The sequence below is a fragment of the Marmota flaviventris genome, chromosome 1 (assembly GCF_047511675.1).
Source record: "Marmota flaviventris isolate mMarFla1 chromosome 1, mMarFla1.hap1, whole genome shotgun sequence".
Taxonomy (NCBI): domain Eukaryota; kingdom Metazoa; phylum Chordata; class Mammalia; order Rodentia; family Sciuridae; genus Marmota; species Marmota flaviventris.
In genome coordinates, this window is record NC_092498.1 from 124,764,776 (window position 1) to 124,785,110 (window position 20,335).

At 54.3% G+C, this 20,335-nt stretch overlaps 1 protein-coding gene across 1 annotated transcript in view; it reads right to left on the minus strand.

Annotated features, from left to right (window-relative positions):
• Positions 1-20,335, minus strand: part of Adgrd1 (adhesion G protein-coupled receptor D1) — a 111,628-nt gene that overhangs the window by 70,664 nt on the left and 20,629 nt on the right. The window contains exons 4-7 of the mRNA XM_027952019.2: positions 17,330-17,413; positions 15,396-15,491; positions 13,139-13,261; positions 4,332-4,511 (exon numbers count right to left, since the gene is read on the minus strand). Coding sequence (XP_027807820.2) covers positions 4,332-4,511; positions 13,139-13,261; positions 15,396-15,491; positions 17,330-17,413 — 483 coding nt within the window. The remainder of the gene's footprint in view (positions 1-4,331; positions 4,512-13,138; positions 13,262-15,395; positions 15,492-17,329; positions 17,414-20,335) is intronic.

Here is a 20,335-nt window from a genome sequence, read left to right on the forward strand (position 1 = left end):
GGACAGGTGGGCTCAATACTGGCAAGAGGTCAGTTCTCCCCGCCGGGTTGCTCTGTAGATTCCAGGAAAACCCCAGCAAATGATTTCTTGGATAGCAACAAATTGGTCTGAGAGTCCATAAAGAGGAAATGCCAAGAAGAGCCCCACAGAGTCAGGAGAAAAAAAGGCTGGGGGACTGACCCCCCTGCCTTGAAGACTCCCTAAAGAGCCGCAGTACTCAGGCAGGGAGGTGCGGCGTGGGCAGGGAAGGCAAGCAGGGGACAGGGTGGACAGCCCTGGGCAGGACCAGCAGTGGCCATCCACTGACACTCAGCAAAAGGGCAAAAGTAATACCCTCGAGCAAAGCTGGCCTTTCCACCCAGTAACACCAGACCGCTGGGCACTCAGTGCAAAGGTAAAAATGAATAAACCCAGACCCTCTCACCATGGCAAAGATTAATCCAAGACATATGGCAGGCCTGAAAGCAAAATGCAAAACCGTGATGCTCCTGGAAATGACAGGAGAAACAGGGGATGAGCCTGGGTCTGGTGACGGCTGTTTGCTGTGGAACCATGGACAAAATCCACGGCAGCTGGACGTCACCAAGACTTTAAAGACCTCTGCTCTGCAAGACAGCGTCATGAGGAGGGCTTGCAAAAGACACGACAGACACTGTTACCCACAATGCACGGCTGTGACTCAGCCATGAGAAGACACACAGCCCACCCAGGACAGGCTCAAGGTCTGGACAGATGCCTCACCAGCCCCAAGGGTGTCCAACACCAGGAGTGGACCCCCAGGTGGACTGCAGGCTGGGGCTACCATGACATGGCACCGTGGGCTCATGGTCACAGTGAGGCCCCTCTGCAGAGCAGGTGACAGTGGGGTGCCTGGGGACAGGAGGTACGTGGCTCTCGCCACACCTGGCTGTGCTGGGGTCTGAAAGGGTGGGAAACACAGGAGTCCACTAAAACCAGCACAGCAGAGTTGCAGAGAGGCTGGGAGAAGGTCAGGGGGACCCTGCTTTCCCTGAGGACTCAGTTCTGGGCCGGCCGCAGGGCACAGAAGGGCGAAGGGTGACTTCTGCAGCTAGGAGGCAGCCCCCACATACCTCACCTGCCATCAGCACAAAAAGCCCCCCATGGCCCCTCTTTATTCCCAAGAGAGGTTGGGAAGTCTTAGTTCTAAAATTAAATCACAACTCATGGTCAGACCCGGAACTGTTCAGAACATTTTCTAGAGACATGGCCTAAGCAGCCCAGCATGGGACCACAGAAGCATTGAAGTCCCCGTTCAGCCCCCACCCTGGGCAGCCCCCTCATCTCTGACGCAGCGTGTGTGACAGCAGCCAATGTGGCCGTGACGTAGCCGTGACGTGGCAGGAAGACCAGCCTCCTGGCTACCTGGGCAGCTCCACAGTAAGCCTTCAGGCGCCCTTTACCCTGGCATGCGCACCGTGCTCAGCCATAGGAAGCTGCGTCCAACATGGATGGTCATCCAACATGTCATGAGCCTCTGGTTGGCTGTCCTCTGGACACACGTCCTCCTGCCCGCTGGTTGCACATCACCCAGCCGTACATCAGGGCCTCTCGCTCAGGACTGTGCAACCTTCTGATAATCTTGAGCCTCTGGACACTTGGATCTCAAACAGGCCCAAGGTTTCATTGCCCTTGGGTTCCACAGTGAGAAGGACAAATCCCAGCGATGACCCAGTGAAGAGCACGCTGCCCTGCAGGGACGTTTACAGTCCTGTTTCCCCGTGGGAACAGCTGAGTTCATCTTAATACACATTCAAGTTCAAGTTCAAAGAACCTGCTAGGTGTCTGGTTCTGTCTGTCCCGCCAGACCAAGGGCACAGAGATGAGGTGCTGAGATTTGAAGCCCAGACAGCGGCAGTGGGAGCTCTCGACAAGGTTTGGGCGGTGCTGTGTGGAGCGGGGCTGGCAATCTCCTGCCCAGGGGGTCTGGGAGCTAATTCAGAGCGTATGCTCCCCACGTTCCCAAGCACAGGCGGACACGTCCAGACCCCGCGCCCCTTGGCTCTGGGCCTGTGGGCCTATGGACTCCCTGGAGGCTCTGTCTCCCTGGGCTCAGGCTCCCTGTGAAGCAATCCTGTCACTCACATTGCAATGAGGAAACTGAGGGAGCAGGTGGGGTAGGAAGGTGTCTAGGTTCACGTGGCTACAAGCACAGGGCCCAGACCTGGCCCAGGCTGCCTGGCTCCAGAGTCTGGTGGGCCACGTGCCCTCCCTCCATTAAGCCAGACAGGGCTCCCCTTGAGTGCTGCAAACCTGTCACTTCCTGGGCAGAGCACCAGCCTAGGCCTTTCTGGGTCACCATCCCAACCTCTGCCCTGCCCTCTGGGGCCTTCACATGGGCCCTCCCTGAACACTACCCTGAAGTCCTCCAGAAGCCCAGGTCACCTCTCCCCTTCTCTCAGTGTCCACTGCAGGCCTTTCCCAGCCTCCCCACACTACCCCCGCCCATACCTGTGACTTCACCCTGCAGGTGAACTCCATAACAGAGAAACTGAGAACCCCCCCAGCAGAAACTCTGCGGCTTCTCCCCCAGCCATGAGCTCAGCCCCTCTGCTGACTTGCACCCTCCCTCCTTCACCAACACCACTCGCCACCCAGTGCCCCACATCCGCCCCCCACCACCTGGTAAACCTGGAAGTGGGGGCAGGAGGGGGATTGACCCCCGCCCTCAGCTCACCACTTTCCATCCGGACCCCTGCCACAGCTGAGCACCTGCAGGGTCACTCAGTCCCCTGATGCTGACATGGAAACCCAGGCTCCCGCAGCTACCTGCATGAGGCCGGAGCTCCTGCTCAGGGCTGCAGGCCCAGGTCTGACCTGGCAAGAATCTGCTTGCCAGAGGCACAGCCCGCCTTCCTGGTCACCTGCCCAGGGAGCCTCTTGAAGAAGGAGCCCCTGACTGCAAATTGGTGCAACCACTCTGGAAAGCAGTGTGGAGATTCCTCTGAAAACTTGGAATGGAAGCACTATTCGACCCAGCTATCCCACTCCTTGATCTATACCCAAAGGACTTAAGATCAGCTTACTATAGTAAGGCAGCCACATCAATGTTCATTGCAGCTCAATTCACAATAGCTAAACTGTGGAAGCAACCTAGATGCCCTTCAACAGATGAATGGATAAAGAAAATGTGGTGTAGATACACAGTGGAAATTACTCAGCATTAAAAGAGAATAAAATCATGGCATCTGCAGGTAAATGGATGGAATTGGAGAATATCATGCTAAGCAAAGTAAGCCAATCCCCAAAAACCAAAGGCTGAATGCTCTCTCTGATAAGTGGATGCTGATCCACAATGAGGTGAGGCATGGGGAAAATGGAGGAACTGTGATTGGGCCAAGAGGAGGGAGGGGCATGGGGGCAGGAAAGATGGTAGAACGAGATGGACATCATTACCTAGATATGTGTATGACTGCACATGTGGTGTGACACTACACCATGTACAAACAGAGAAATGGAAAGCTGTGCTGCAATTGTGAACAATGAATCAAAATGCATTCTGCTGTCATATATGCCTAATGAAGATAAATAAATTCATTAATAAAAAAATAACAAAAAGTTTTAAGGTTAGATGGTGGTGACAGTCACACAGCATTGTGAATGTATTTCATGCATTTAATGTCATTGAATTGTATGCTTACAACAGATGAAAATGAAAATGTTATGTTTTATATATTCAGTTTTTAAAAATTTTTTAGTTGTAGATGGACACAATATCTTTATTTTTATTTATTTATTATTATTATTATTATTTTTATGTGGTGCTGAGGATTGAACCCAGGGCCTCACGCATGGGAGGCAAGCGCTCTACCACTGAGCTACAACCCCGCCCTATATATTCATTTAACATTAATTAATAAATTAATTGGAAGCCCCCCCCCAAAAAAAAAGTAAGTGTGGTGGAGATGCACAATGGGTCTTCTTCAGCCGTGAAGAATGAAATCATGCTATTTGCAAGAAAATGGGTAGAACCCAGAGCATTATGTCAAGCAAAATAAACAAGGCTCAGGAGGTCACAGGTCGCATGTTTTCCCCCATATGAGGAAGCTGGAGAGGAAACAGGAGGGGAAAAGTGGGGAGGGGTCTCACAGAACTCAAGGGAGGCCAGTAGAGTATAGCGGACAGAGACGGAGGGGGAGGGAGGGAGGTGCTGGGGAGCCGAGCTGCCACATTGCACTGCTGTATCTGCGTGTGCAAACATGCAGCAGCAACCATCACCATGCATCACACCGGGGACCCAGGGCAGGAGTGTGGGGAACAGCGCCATTCGGGTGGTCCTGCATGGCTGTCACTGGGACTGTGCCAACACTCACCCGGTGGGCTGAAGGTGGCCTCCCAGGTCATGGAATTCTCACGCGTGTACAGTTCCACAGAGCCTTTGCCGCCTGTGGAGCAGACCTTGAACCCGTTGGAGATGACCTGTCCCCCATATGCAGAAGGGATGGGTCTGGACTGTTCTTCCTGCGTCTTCCAGAAGAAGGAGAATGTGACCCCTGAGGAGAGAGAAGGATGGGTCAGTGGAAGGATGAGGGAAGAGCTGCTCAGAGCCCAGAAAGCACCTGGTGCTCTCAGCCGCCATCTGTTAGGGCTCACAGGATGCCAGGCACTTTTCTAAAAGTTTCATATAAATTACCTCCTTTTCTGTTTTTTGATGGAACCCAAGGGTGCTCAACCACTGGGCTACACCCCAGCCCTTTTAATTTCTTTATTTTCAGGTAGAATCTCACTAAGTTATTGAGGATGGCCTCAAACTCACAATTCTCCTGCCTCAGCCTCCCAAATCACTGAAATCACAGATGTGCATCTGAATTAACGCAGCTGAATTGCCTCTTTTTAGAGTGCAGCAACCCTGCTGCCACCCCCATGACACAGCGGAGGCCATTGAGGCCAGTTTGCCCAAGGTCACCAACCCAGTGGCCAATAGAGATCAAAAGCTGCCTAACCTGTGGCACAGACAGAAATACACACCAGCCTGGGCTCCTCCCCTTCACCAGACCCATGGCACGGAGTTCCCCGAAAATCTCCACCAGAAACATTATTTGCAGAGAAAGGATCCGTTCCATGCACACACTCATAAACCTTGTTCTTGGAGGAGCTGACCACCTGTGAGCGTCCTCCCGTCCGTAAACACTCTTCCACCCGTCATTTTTATGTCTGAGCTGTGCTACATCCTAACCAGGACTCACAGCTTTTTTAAACAGCCGCATGTTGAGTCTTAGGGTTTTCTTCACATTTTAGAAGGAATAGTCCAAATAGAAGTGGAAACTAGTCCCCCCACCACCCCATACCTCAAATTCTATGCCTTTAGGGTAAATCCCATCGGGAACTTTCTTTCAGCTGCCTAGAAGCAGCTTCTAGGGTTTCCTTGTCTGTGCAGCTCAAGTCCCAGAGTTGAACCCGCGAGACTGGTAGAGACACGGCAGCAAGTCCAGACCCGACGCTCTGCTGGACTGGGTAGTCCCTGTCCCCAGCACTGGTGTGCAGGAGCTCGGACAGGGCGGACGTGTCCCTCCCTCCCCAGATGCAGACTGAACCTGAAGACCAGCGGCTCTTGACAGGGAAGGTCTGGGTGGCCCTGGCTCAGGGCCATGGTGGCTCCAGCCAGTGGAGGTGGACCATTGGACTGAGGCCTCCCAGAGCTGCGCTGTGGAGCTGGCGGCCTCTCCCCCTCTGCTGCTCCTCTGCCTGCAGGTATCTCTGCCCGCCTGCCTTCCCTGGTGTGCGAGAACAGAAGTAGGTGGCATGTGCATGTCTGCTAAGCTGGCCACCTGCTGGACTCGATGTAAGGTGGACTGAGCCGCCTGCCTGGTCCCTCTTTGCTGGACAGCACTGTGGTGACAGCGTGCCTGTGACCTGCCCAGGGTTGATGGAAACAGGCCAGGCTAGGCAGGGGGCTGCACTTGTCCTGGGTCTATGTCTATTTATATAAATGGCAACAAAGTCACTTTAGGTCTAGCTTCAGATGAGGTTGAGGACACAGTTCTGAGAGCCCCTGATCACCTGTATGACCTGCGTCCTCTACTGCCACACTTGGGCAATGCCTTGTGGATCAGCACATGGAGGCGACTCCTCCAAAGGCCTGCGAGGGCGACCTGCTCTGTAGAAGGTGGGTTTAGGCCGATGCCATCGATAGGAACATGGGAAATAGCACAATTTTTATCACCCCGGCTTGGAATTTCTCCTTTGTACTTTTTCACAGAAGAGGAAACCTTGTGATTTGGAGCGTCCCCAACCAGAGAAATGACAAGCCTGTGGGGTGACAGAGGTACCTGTTGCCCTGATCTGCTCAGTGCCTGCCATATACATGCCTAGAAGATCTCACTGTGCCCCGTAAATAGGCACAACTGCTGTGTGATGACCAAAAGTGTGTTTTTTAAAAAGAAGAATCTCAAAAGCCGGAGGGGACCCAGACCTTCCTGGACCTCTGGGAAGGGCCAGCGTGGAGCCTGAGCCACGGAGGGTCCTGCAGAGCAGAGCCCTGGGGACGCCCGTGACCTGTCCCCATCACGGAGGTGCCACTTCAGGAGCATGCAGTGACATCAGGCCTGGCCCGCATCCACACTCACCCCTGCACATTGGGGCATGGCTGAGGAAGGCTCCGGGGCCAGACCAGCTGTTCCCCACCGCAGCCTGCGTTGCACTGTGGTGGCTCCGAGGCCAGCGCCAACCTCAGCCTGCCTGTGTCTCTGCACTTAGGAACAGCCAATTTCACAGGGAAGTGAGCACAGCACATTGTGAAATTCCTGTTATGAAACGTATTCCCAGTGGAATTCACAGAAGTCAATCTTTTTACAAAAACTTGCTGCATTTAAAAATTCCTTTCACTCAATTAAAAATAATCCTGTCTTGGCCTAATGTCTCTCTGGCCAGAAGAAAAATAAAAATAAAAAATTCAACACAATGTCAGGTAAGGGTCAGGTAATAAAAATTAAGATGGAAACGTGGGTTGGCGCTGAACCCGGGGACACAGAGTGGGCAGAAGGCCCGTAGTGGAGGCCAGCCTTTCGTGTCAGCTGGCTCGGCCTGGCTTCCGGCCCGGTAGGGCCTGCCTGCTCCAACCTCTGACTGCATCTCCAGGGGTCTGAAAAGATGCACAGGGACCTTGACAGTGCCACGTGGGGGACCGTGTCATGAACTTGGTTCAGAGGAGGGAAAACAGACGGCACCAGAGAGGAGCAGGGTACTGACAGGGGGAGTCCACACTGCTGAGCCCTGGGTGCCTCTGTCCAGACACCAAGGAAAGGCCTTCAACAAGACGGATGGTGAACAAAACCCAGGAATCAGATGTGGCAGGTGGCAGAAATATCTGCCACGTGTACCCCACATAGCCGATGGTGCAGGGACAGGTCTACGTGGCTTCTAGCAGACGAGAAGGCCGCTCCCTCCTCGTGTGCACAGCGCTGTATGTTCAAGGTGTGATTTCCAGAATCTGGGGACCACTTCCTAGCAGCTGGCTGGCTCCCCCATGACCTCCACAAGTGTCAACTCTTCATCCTCCCAACAAAACAGCCAGTCCCAGCTTGAGGGCATGAGCACCTGGGCCTCTTGGAGGGCTGCCTGTCAGCCTGCCACAGTGTCCAGGCAGAGAAGGGCTCTCCACTGCTGTAGACATGGAGGCTCAGCCACTCACCTCTTAGGGAGCCTGTGGAGTGCTCCTTGCCCCGGCCTGTGGGATGTGAGTGACCAGTCCAAACCTAGCATGAAGGGGCAGAGGCCACCAGTGGCCAAATGTCACAGGACCCCTAGCTGCCAGCCTGGCCTCCCAGCAGAAGCCATAGGACCCAGGCAGAGGGCTAGTGCCCGGAGAGCTCCGTGCACTACAGAGAGACGGTCAGGAATGGACAAGAGGGTTGGCCAGAAATGCACAGACCAAAGTCCACTTGGTACCCACAGAGTTTTGAGACTCATGACAAAATAGCCAAAAGAGACACTGTTGAGTCAGGCTGGGTGGAAGGGCCACGTGATCCCAGCTGCTCAGGAGGCTGAGGCAGAAGGATGGCAAGTCCAAAGCCGACGTCAGCAACTTAGCAAGGCCCTGAGCAACTTAGTTCTCACTAAGTTGTCTCAAAATAAAAAATAAAAAGGGCTGGGAATGTGGCTTAGTGGGTGAGCACCCAGAGGTTAGTCCCCAGAACAGAGAGAGAGAGTGCGAACATGCATGAGCGCTCAGAAGCCGGAAACCTTGGACAAAGAAGCAATAGCAAATTCTGAAATTTTTAAGAAACCCAAATCATTCCGAGTCTGCCACTTCCAAAGACCTGTAGACCCTCAAAGGGGCAGGTGAAGCTCGTATGTTCTGAATGAGGTCAGTGGGCTGTTAGTTTTGTCCTGTGGTTATACAAGATGCTGGCGTCCAGGGACATGGGTGAAGGACGCATGAGATCTCATTATTTTTTGCAACCATTTATTGATTTACAATTATCTCAGAAAACAATTTTTTTAACACCTTAAGAAACAAAAGATGGTTCTGGGCCAGAAAGGCCTAGGGTCTGGCCCGGTCGCCCAGGGTTACGGTGCCTCTCGGGAAGTTGGACTGGCTTAGTCGACCAAGCTCCCTAGAATCAAATCCGAGTTTCTCTCTTTGTTAAGTGCATAGGTGACGCAAAGGGAACCTCCGGACTCTGGGGTTCCATCCAGTGTGGGCTCCATGCAGAACAGAGAGGCAGATGAGCAGCGCCCCAGGGCTGAGTCTCTCCGCCATGGAGTGACCAGCTGCCAGCTCCTCCCAGCCAGCCTGTGTGGGCAGCAGAGACTGCAGGGTCGGGAGCCTCCTGGCCAACCCAGGAGCACCAGAGACATCGAGGCTAGAGGCTACCAAGGCCCTGCCGTGGGCCCAATTACCCCATCTCTAAGGCGGGCACAGTGGATGAAAGCTTCTCTGAGGACCACTTCCTTCACTATGGTCCCCTGAACCAGAGACCCAAGAAGGACAGCAGCTGAGTCCACGCGGGGCTGGTAATCCCCAGTCCATTCTCAGTCTCCACCCTGCAACAAGGGCAGCATTTTGCTGACAGCTTTTTAAATGACCTCACGCAAAGGGAAGAGAGTCATTGAGGCCCAAGAGAGGGAAGTGCGCAGGAAGGTCCTCTAGCCACCGCTCCGTGCTGTCAGAGCCGGGGAAGGTCTGGGCATCTTCAGGGGACAGAGCAGGACACCTTCACGGAGGGAGGAAGGGAAAGCTGAGGGGTCCCACAGGTACACGCCTTCCTGGAGGCAGCAGAAGCCCTCAAAGCTGAACCGATCAAAGGCCACGTGGAAGTCACTCAAGATAGCATGTGGCACAGTGTCCGGAACGGCTTTCCAACGTCAGAGGGGTCCAAGGTGGGTCCTCCTCCTCTTCCTCTTGGTCCTCCTCCTCCTCTTCCTCTGGCCTTCACCCAGGTTGTGGTTTATTCCATGTCAAACAGCATCACCATCACCAACAGCAGTCGATCCCCCAGAGACGGGAACAAGCAAGTGAAGCAGCTCTATGGTGGACCCTTCCGTGCTGGGAGGTGCCTGTCTTCACTGTCACTTGACCTTTCACTGTGGCGGGGATGCCTGGCATGAGCAGTAGGGCCACCCCCTTCTCGTCAATAGACACCCCAGGTTGCTGCCTGTGGAAGGGACCCTGTGGCAGCCACGGCCCATAGCGGCACACCTGACTGGAGGCCTCTGAAGAGACCTAGGCACCAGCAGGGTGGTCGGCCTGGACGCACCTGTCCAGTAGATGTGCAGAGTTCAGGCACTCGGAGGAGTGGTGGCCGAGACACCGTCCTCACAGAGCCAAAGGCCATGTAAGGGAGACCTGAGCAACCAGGCCTGTGGACTGCAAGTCCTGGGGAGGACACGCCCAGGGACTGCAGGCACCCAGGACAGGAGCACCTGCCAGGAGCAGGTCCCTGCCTGGGAGCCAGGAGCTGGCGGGCCTGCTGAGGGTGACGGGTCTGCCAGGACCACCCAGGGAGGGGCCTTCCAGCCCCTGTTCACACCGGGAAGCAGGTGGAAGGAGACCCTGGTGTGAAGGCACATAGACTATCCCTGGGGTCGGCAGTGTCCCATGGCCTTTCTCTCCAAGGCCCCCACGGCTCCTCTACTTAGCAGCTGGTGGCCATGAAGCCTCCCCCGGAGGACCCCGTTTGCCAAAAGGCAAACCCCCCACAGCTCACAGGATGCAGGAAGCAGATGCTGGAGGAGCTGCGTGGGTGGGAGCAGAGGGAAGGAAGTCCTCTCGCTGAGAACGCAGGGAACAGCCAGGCTCCTCAGATGGCCGCTCTCTGGAGAGCTTTGCCTCACCCCCTCCCAACACATTCTTTTTAAAAATCAGCTGAAAATACAAGCGGAAAGGACACCCGGCTCTGGAATGAGAAAGGCAAAGTGGCCTGGGGTGGGGTCCTCGCTCCTTAAACGTTGGTCTTATTATAAGAATAATGGGCTGTCACTCCATGTCCCCCACCAAGTGTGGAGGGGGTGGCTGGACAGATCCCCAAGGGCCCGTCCACGTCTTCCGAGTCCTAACTGTGCGACCTCCGCCATGTCCAGACACTGCCCGTATTATTATGAAATACGATCGAGTCAACCTGCTCTGGACGTTTGCCCTCCTGATGATCTCACCCTGAGTGACGCGTGGAAACACATCTCCATGAGACATCGTGTTAAAATAGAGCACAGCCCTCGGTTGTCACGTTCCAGTGTCCCCTGACACAACCTCGCACCCCTCCCACTGTGAGACTTTGATTTGGACAATGCTGGGCAGATGACCTTGTTTGGGTCCTGGGACCCAGGAAAAGCCCCTGACCAAAAGCAGTGAGTGGGAAATGCATGCATCACCCCGTGTGGGTGCAGCAACCTGTGTGGGCCCAGCACCCGGTGCTCTGCAAGGCCGAAATCCAGACACAGGGAGAAAAGTCCAGCTCTCCAGGGCCAGCGTCCATCTCGCCAGTATCGTGTCCCAGACACAGTTGCCTCAGGCTTCCTGGCTTCCTCCTGGGTCTGGCCATGATGTCAAGTGCACATGTGAGGGACACCCCCCAGGGCTCCAGGTGGTCCCAGGGCAGGAGGCTGTCCCCAGGGCAGGACGCGAGGCAAGCCCCAGCTCTTCCTCACTCCAGCTCTGGACATCTCACTTCTTCAGGGCTGAGCAAGCGAGAGCCGAGTGTGGGTGACCAGGATGGTGCATCCTGAGGCTCCAGGTGGGCCAGGGCCAGGGGAGTCCAACCACGGCCGCCCGAGGCAGAGGGACCCCAAGGCAGGAAGACGGCCATCCTGTTGGGGAGAGACCCTGCTGCAGAAAGAAGCTGGAGCCACCACCAGAGGGCTGCAGACCCCAGCAGCCCCTCCACGGCTGGCCTCCGGTGCCACGGTCTGTCCCTTGGTCTTCACACACCATGGGAGGCACATGGGAGGCACACGGGGTGAAGCTCATTGACCTGTTTACTGATAAAGAGGTCCACTCAAAGCTGTGTGGCTGCCCAGGCCACCATAGAAAGGATCAGCCCTGGACAGGAGCCCTGGACATACCAACCTGCCAACCCGGCTGAGGTCACACGCAGGAAGCTGAGGACGGTGGCCTGGAGGGGGCCATGGTGGTCTAGAGACAGAGGCACAACATAAAGCAATTTCTCAAGAAAGTCAGAAATCCTTGACATTTTCTATTTGTTCTGGGGTTGTTTTGTTTCATCGTTGTTTTGGTTGTTTATTTTTTAGAGTCTTGGCAAGTTGCTGAGGCTGGCCTCAAACTTTTGATCTCCTGCCTCAGCCTCCCAAGTAGCTGGGATTGCAGGCGTGCCGAGCCTGGTAAAAGTCTCCTTTTTTTCAATGTCGGCAGCTAATTAAAATTTTAACCCTGCATCTGACAAGCTGTGCATGGACCTAGGGCAAAGTTCACTCCAAGGCCTCTAGTTCTTGGCCTTGGAGTTGGGGAACTTGTCAGGACTCTGATTTCCAAAAGCCACCCTTCCCTCGGTGCCACCATCTCCCATCCAGTGGGCACCTGGGATGGTGTCAGTCACAAGACACCTGGGCCCAGCCCTTTCAGCCCCAATCCAGAGCAAGTCCCATGCTGCAGCCCACTCTGCGGAGAGGCTCCTTCCCCATAGAAGCTGCTCCCTGGAAAGCCAGATGCGGCCTCACAGACCTCGCCTCCCAAGCCTGGGGCAGGGACACTCTGTTCTCCTGGCTGCCAGCTGCTGTCACTGGGCCTGGGTTTGTTTGGGGTTTGGAGAGACAAACAGCCTGGTGTGTTTTGAGGTCTGACTTAGGACCAGCTCATACTGTCTGTGCGCCCAGCTGAGTGGCCGACCTCAGAGCTGCTCCATACAATCCCAGGTCCCCAAAGCCCAAAACGCCGCTGCCTCATGTCTGTGGCTCGTACAGCACTTGCTTATTTTTAGGGAATTGCATGGTCTCCCAGAACCAGCACAGCGACCTGTCGCCTGAGGCCGTCTGCCCCCAAGTCTCAGAGCCTCACAGAGGCTGCGTCAACTTTCCCCCCAGAAATGGACGTTTTCCTTTTGCTTCAAGGAAGAAAACCCTGAAGGCCCCCAGCTGGCTGGACGACAGCAGATGGCAGTCCCTGAGGGTTCCCGTGCGGCCCAGTGCGGCCGTGTGGAGTCAGGCTGCACGCGCAGGCTGCAGGTTGAAGCAGGCAGGAAGGGCCCTCGTTTCCCTCTTGCACACGTGGACTTGCTGCGGGCACAGGCCTGCAATCACGGGCTGGGACAGTCCCATCCAGCTTCCCGCCACCCTCCCTGGGCCTGACAGAGGCAAACCTGCGCGAGGGTTAACAGGCACGCCCCGCCCGGCCTGTCACCCACATGACCAGAGCCAGAAATAACGCTGCGGTGGCCACGCCGTCTATTTCCTGCCCACAGACACCACAGCGCGTGACGTCGGGGCCTGTGTCTCAGGGAGGACTCCTTTCCCCTCTACAAGGCTAGGCACTTTGGTCTCGAAGCTCTCTAAGCCCGAACTGGACCCTCCAGCACCAGCCTCCAGTCAGGACGCAAGTTGCCCACGTCCCCCACGCCCCAGCTCACTTTGCAGTTCCACGTATTCTGCAGTTAGTGGGCCTTTGCAGTCCTGGCCAGAGGGGCAGGTGCTGCCCCGTGGAGAAACCGACACCCAGAGGCCTGGCACTCACCCTCAGGGCCGCACTGGGCAGGGCTGCTGATGCAGGAGGTCCGGAGCCTGCCATAGTAGAGCAGCGTCATGCCTCTCTCCTCCTTGAGGTAAATGCCTTTGTTGACCTTCCCCTCCACAATGTCTAAGGAACAAGAGGGACAGCATCACACATGAGCCAGCCTGGAGCCTGGAAGTCTGAGGACGCCCCAGGGGTTGCAGGTAGCACCACACATGCACACCATATCCACCATCACAATACACACACCCAGCATCCCACATTGTTCTAGGGTGCTAATAACATTGTTAATATTTAATTATTAGTAATTAAACGATGAATAATTTATAAGTCTAAATGTTAGGTAATAAGTCACTGCATCCTATGAAATTGTGTTATGTTGGCATCTCCTATTTATTACAGCGTCATGATAATGTACCTATACCATTTGCCAATGTTGGGCCACCAGAGCGAGAGGGTGGTGGTCCCCGTCCCCAAGCACCAATGGCACCCGCATGCTCCGCAGGCCCCCCCAACCCACCTGCACTGACTCCCCAGTGAAGCATGTTCCTAACAGGTCTGTGAAGCTACCACTGAGCCCTAGTCCCACATGTGTGAAGTCACAGCTTGTGGGGCCATGCTCCAGGGGACACCAGGGTGACATCTGCACAGTCCCAGGGGGCACAAATCCCACAGAGGCACTTCTCTACCCAGACACCTGCTTCATGGCTCCCATAATGAAGGTGTCTGATGCCGTAAGTGGCCTACGGAGCCAATGGGTGATGATTATAAACACCCAGGGCCACGGGCACCTGTGGGCAGGGGTCAGTACTCAGGCCCCCCTCCCCATGTAGGAGGCAGGAGAAAGTATGTTTCCGGTGCACCTGGAGCACAGGCCATCCTGATTGACCTGGCCCGGGCCAGCTCTCCAACAGCCACCATCACGAGAACTCCTCTGGCTCAGAGCTGTCTTTTCTGCCTTTAGACTCACTCATTATTTGTCTTCTCCCATTTATTGCCAGGGGAGAGCTGTGTCTTACCCCATGCGCTGGACAACTCGCAGCTGCCCAACCAAGTTGGGCCATATAAAGCCCTGACCAGGCTGTTTGCTTGGCAAAATTAATTTTGGAGGCCAACCACCCCAAATCAGGTGAAGTGTCAAAAGAGATCAAGGCGAGGCCCTCCCTGCCCTCAACCACCAAGCAATGCCACTCTCTGTCCCTCTCACTGTGAGCTGTGTGGGGAAAACACGAACGTGTGGCCCTGGAGGTTGTTAGATGAGACAGGGACTGAATCGTGGCCCTCGGGGTATCTGAGCGGCTCCCCATGACTTCAGGTCACTGAACTTAAGGTTGGTAGGAGATCAAATTTGGGATGAGGAGTTCTCAAACTAGCTTTAATTTTCCATGAAGAGAGCATGATTTTTTCTCCCCCCAAATTACGATCCATTTGAAAACCCTATTTCTGTGTTTAGAAAACATATCATTTGTTTTGTTCTGAGACAAACAGCGAACTGGAGAGCATGGCGCTGTGGTCACCTTCCAGACACCAGGGCTCCTCCCTCAGACCCAACCCCGCTGGTCTTACTGGCCCCTGGCTCACCCCTGGCTCACACCTGGCTCATACCTGGTAATACCTGGCTAACCCCTGACTCATACCTGGCTCACCCCTGGCTTATACCAGGCTCACACCTGGCTCATATCTGGCTCACACCTGGCTCACACCTGGCTATCACCTGGTAACACCTGGCTAACCCCTGGCTCACACCTGGCTAACCCCTGGCTCATACCTGGCTCACACCTGGATAACTCCTGGCTAATACCTGGCTCACACCTGGCTAACCCATGGTAACGCCTGGTTATCACCTGGTAACACCTGGTAACTCCTAGCTCACACCAAGCTAACATCTGGTAACACCTGGCTAACCCCTGGCTCACACCTGGCTCATACCTGGCTCACACCTGGCTCACACCTGTCTCATACCTGGCTCACACCTGGCTAACCCCTGGCTCATACCTGCTAACCCCTAGCTCACACCTGGCTCACTCCTGGCTAACACCTGGTAACACCTGGCTAACCCTGGCTCACACCTGGCAACACCTGGATAACTCCTGGCTCACACCTGGCAACACCTGTAACACCTGGCTATCACCTGGCTCCGTCTCAGTCTGTACTCGGCTAGCTGCTCCTTTGCTGGCCAAGAGCCGAGTCCGGCAGATTGAGGGGATGGGCCTTGAACTCACTGTAGATCAAAGCCTGGGAGGAAGCGGACACTGCTCACCTACGGTCGCAGAGAGATTGGAGTAGGCAGAGTCATTGGCAAACACAAGGGTGGAATTGTGGGGAGGGAGCACAGTGAGGTTGTGGGCTTGCAGCGCTGGGCAGGCGACAAAAGAGAAAGACAACAGATAAGTGAGACAAGGAACAAGGGACCACATATCTCTCAACGCCAGCCACCCTCCCCCAGCCCCTGCCTGGTACCGCAGAGCCCCCAGCCAGGACCCCTGAGGGCCCCAGGGGCTGGTTCCTCGCCCCAAAGGGGACGTGGTTGAGAGATATGAGAGTGAACGTGGCCACTGATGAAGGGAGCACTGACAGTCACAATGGCACAGGACCAGGGGACACGGCATGGACACAGCCACGTGAGACAGTGACAAAGGCACAGACAGGGGTCGGCCACAAACAGCCAAGCGGCTCGTCCCTGAGACGTCACAGTGGGTGGTGTCCCCACAACGAGGTGTCGAGGGTGCCTGTTCCCCCTCCTGTCCCTTGGGGGCCTGGCGACAGCAGGGTCACACAAAGCGGGCCGGCGGGGAGGGGCGGGCGTGCTGTGACCATGCACTCCAGGGCTGGGCAGGTGCTGTCGGAGTGGACACGCCAGGGAGCAGAACCCGGCCCCACATCACTCACATCTGAGTGACGGCCGCTGCCCGAGGAGGGTGTTCACAGGCAAGGTGTGCAAAGCCAGGAACACTGAACCTACAGCAATGAGCTCAGGGACCAGGACAGAGATGTATGCATGGTTATTCAGGCTCTTGTTTGAAATGACTGCTGAAATTTTAGTGGTTGGGTCCTGAACAATGAGCCATTTCCACTCAGTGAGATGACTGCTTTTCGAAAGCTTGAAAAAAAAGGCCCTGGGAAAAGCACATTCTACCGTAACCAGGGAAAGTGGCTGTTTCACTCTGAGGCAACCTGGGCTCACACCTGCACAGGGACACTCTGTCCCTGCCGTGCAGACCATCACAGGAGGCTCAGGCGAGGGGTGGGGGGGTGGTTGGGGGGCAGCCAGGCTGGGGACAGGGCCTGCACAGCCACACGCCCTTCACGGCCCCTCTCCTCGACCTTGCCCGGGGGCAGACACCGGCTCTGCTGCCACTCAACAGGCAGGTTTTGAGGAAGCATTTTAGGACTCTAAGCAGCGACTTCCATAGCACAAGTGTCACAAGGACGAGGAGATCACTGTGTGCTGGTGCAGGAGGCAGCCAGCCAGCCACGTGGGGATTCAGGACTGGCCAGGACATGGCTAGAGCCCGAGCCGGGGCATATAGCCAGCCTTTGCCATGTGCGTCAGCCACGCAGTGGACTCTCCAACAATGAGTAGACCAAGGTGAACTGAACGCTACCTCTGGCTGTTCACACTTGGGCCTTAAGGAGGAATTCTCACTGGAATGGGGAAAGTGCTCAGGGATAGCTCAGTTTCCTCCTGCTAACAGATGTCCGAGCTGTGAACCAGAGACCCTGACACTCTCCACCGTTAGACATGTCCTAGGTGACATTTAATTTCCGTGGGAACTGACTGGGGTATGTGACGACATGGCTGTAGACAGGACAGCTTTGCCTGGTGAAACAGTGCCCCCCAACCTGTGAGCCCATTGTGGGTGGCCCAGACCTTGACGCCTTGATGCCACCTGCACTGCAAACACGTACTGGCCTCACACTCAGGAGGCTCGGCCGAGGAAATCCTGCAATAAGGTCTTGAGTAAATGCACATCTCAGTCATGTTCTGAATCACAGATTCTGTCCTTCCCTCGTAAGAAGATACAGACGTTCTAGGGAAATATTTTGCAATGATCCTCAGGAAAGCTGCACAAATGCTGGTTCACCGGCATCATCTGGCTCCAAGCAGATGCCATCCACCTCCATCCTCCTCTGTCCTCCAGGGGCCCCGCCTCCACCACCCCTCCCTCCTATAGGCGCGCAGGCCAGGTCTACCTCCAGTTGTATCCTGAAGTTCATGAATCCCATCCACAGTTTCCAACGGCCAGTAATGGGAAGCAGAAGCCAGGACTGCAAACCCTGGGGGAAAAGAAATCAAAATCTCAAATCACCATTGAAACAATGAAAGACCTGGAGACGAGGAAGGATCTGGAGACGGAGGACCGTGGCCAGCCCGTGGCTGAAGAGGCGTTTGATACAGTTCAACACAACTACTTGGAGGGACAAGAACTCAACTAGAAACCGATGACTGGCTGCTTAACTGGACAAAGCAGGCCACATGGATGGAGGCCTCTTAACCCATGGGAACAGCAGCCTCGGCTCATGCTTGACAGTGGGAAGCCAGGACCGTGCCCATTGGCGTCAGGAAAAAGGCGAGAATGTCCATCATCCCGTCACCAAACGTGGCTTTAGAGATAGCATCTGATGCGGCTGGACCACAGAAGGAAACAAGCTTAAAACAAGCTTAGAGGACCCTGTGTTTATGAGGACCCCCTCGAGGTGCCTGGCAAACACCTCATCTCATCCTAACAATGACCTGTGGGATGACCGCATTCTGCACCTATTAGGGGAACCTCTTGCTCCAACCTGTGCTGGCCAGCACACAGTGCTCACACACAGGCCTCTCTTCATCTAGGCCTGGTCCTTCCCCTATGGTTGCTTCCTCCAGATGTCCTCTCTGAGACCAGTACTGTGAGCAGCAGGACCTTATGTGGATGTATTATTGTCTATTCTCAGGGCTCTGTGAAGGAATTGGTCATCCTTTTCCACCTGTCCGTTATAACGGAGCGAGGTGACATCCCCTCAAGATGGGCCACCATTCTCCAGCTGAAAAGAAGTCAGGGTCCCATCTTTGCTCCAGTGGGCTCTAGCATGGGCAGCCCTGAGCACATCCTTTTAGTCCTTTGCAATTACTGCCCAGATGACCATCTATAGCAGGCACCCTTGACGTCCACTGACATAGAGTGCCCTTTATATTCTCCATTGCAAAGAAACGTCACCAAGAGGAAAGAATGGTCATCACTGTCACGGGAAGTATGCCTGATAATCAGGGTGGAAAACTACTTCAAATCATTGAGGAATTGAGCAAGGAGTTTCGTTCAAATGTAATGTACAAAGCTGATAGCTTTTTGTATTTCAACAATAGCCAAAAAAAAAAAAAATAGAAGTTCTCATTTCTAAATGCAACCAATAAAAAGAAAACATTTTAGAACAAAAGAACTAAAATCACACAAGATTCTCATGAAGATGCCCTGAGCAAATGAAGGCCTGACTTACTCTGGGGAGAACAGATTGATTAGCATAAAAATATCAGCTGCCCTTTAATTAATCTATAAATACTGGGAAAGTGCTGAGAGCTCTCTTGTGAGGGGAAATTTGATTATGGAACTCATATTTTTTAAAAAATAAATAAGAACAAGGCAAGCACAGTGGCCACGCCTGTGATCCCAGCTACTCCGGAGGCTGAGGCAGGAGGATTACAAGTTCCAGGCCAGCCTCCATGGCTTAGCAAGACCCTGTCTCAAAGCAAAAGTGAAAAAGGGCTGGGGTGCAGCTCAGTGGGGAGCCCTTGCCTGGCATGTGTGGGGCCCTGGGCTCCATCCCAGCACCACACAATAAATAAGCAAATAAGTAAGCAGAATACCCAGGACTGGACAGGGACAGCAGAGGACAGGCGCCACAGCAGAGTGGTGTCTGCCATAGTCTGCCTTTCAGTGGAAGGAGGGGCCACTGAGCTCCCGGCACAGGTGGCACTGATTAGGATAAAGCTGGTGCTTTAAATTGGGAGAAATCTCATTCCACAAAAGGAGTTGGAAGCAGTTAGCCATTTGGAAAGAGTCAATAGCCTCCCCCACTCCGTGCACCCAGGCAACCTAGATGAATCAGACTAAAGTGCAATAAAACCAGATATAGAAAGCTTTCCAGACTTATAAATTTGACTGCATTAATTTTTTAAATTTCTGTGCAGAAAAAAAAAATCGAACTAGATCCAACTGGGGACAAGGTTTATATAATTCATGACAGAAACATGCTGATTTATTTTTATATGTGTTAAACTCATTATGCTAATAAAACTCCTACAAACGAGGGCTGTGGCTCGGGGGTAGAGTGCAGGGCCCTGGGTTCCATCCCGGCACCACAAGCAAATCAGCAAACACTCCTGCTGTTAAGGAAAGCAAATCAACAGAATATCTGGGCATCAAACATAATTAGGCAATTCAAAGAAGAAGATGCGAATAGCTTTAAAAGTGTCAAACCACATCGAGACGTGTGCCAGAACTGGACCCGAGAGAAAAGAGGGGGAGGGGACTGAGCAGCACATCCCCTGTGTCAGGGGTGCAGTCAGAGCTGCCTATCTGGAGGGCCATCTGGCACCGTCCACACAGACCCCAAGCGCACGGTCCCTTAGTGCGCTGATTCATCCTAGAGACGCATGTACTCATGATCCAAGACCCATGTGCAAGGGTGTTCCTTGTGGAATTTCTTACAGGGTCAAAAGCCTGACCACAGCCTCAGCGCTCACCCACAAGCTGGCTAAATAATCGAGGGACATCCATGCAATGATGGATGCCGCTGAGGCTGAGGTGCATGGACCACTCTTGACACTGTAAGTTAAGAAGATACGGCATCATCGTGGGCAGATAGGAGCAGAAGTCCCCGAGTGCCACTGTGCGCCTCGGGGCTCTCGACGGCACCAAGCACCACGTGTCTCAAGGAGCTTCAGAAAGGACCTGAATGCTCTCACCACAGGAAGCGATGAACATTTGGGGAGACCGTTGTCCACTGTGTGCGTGTTGGCACTCAACATCGTACTCCTTCGCTACTACAACTGTCATGTTTTTATGTACCATTCAAATAAATTTAACTTAAAAACTCAAGTGAGGAAAGCTACAGGTAACTGTGATAAGCATGTGTTCAGGACAGGGAGGGAGAGGAAGAGAGAGAGGCACTTGCATGGAAACTGAAACCAGGATTGAGGGGATAAGGAAACTGAGAAACGGG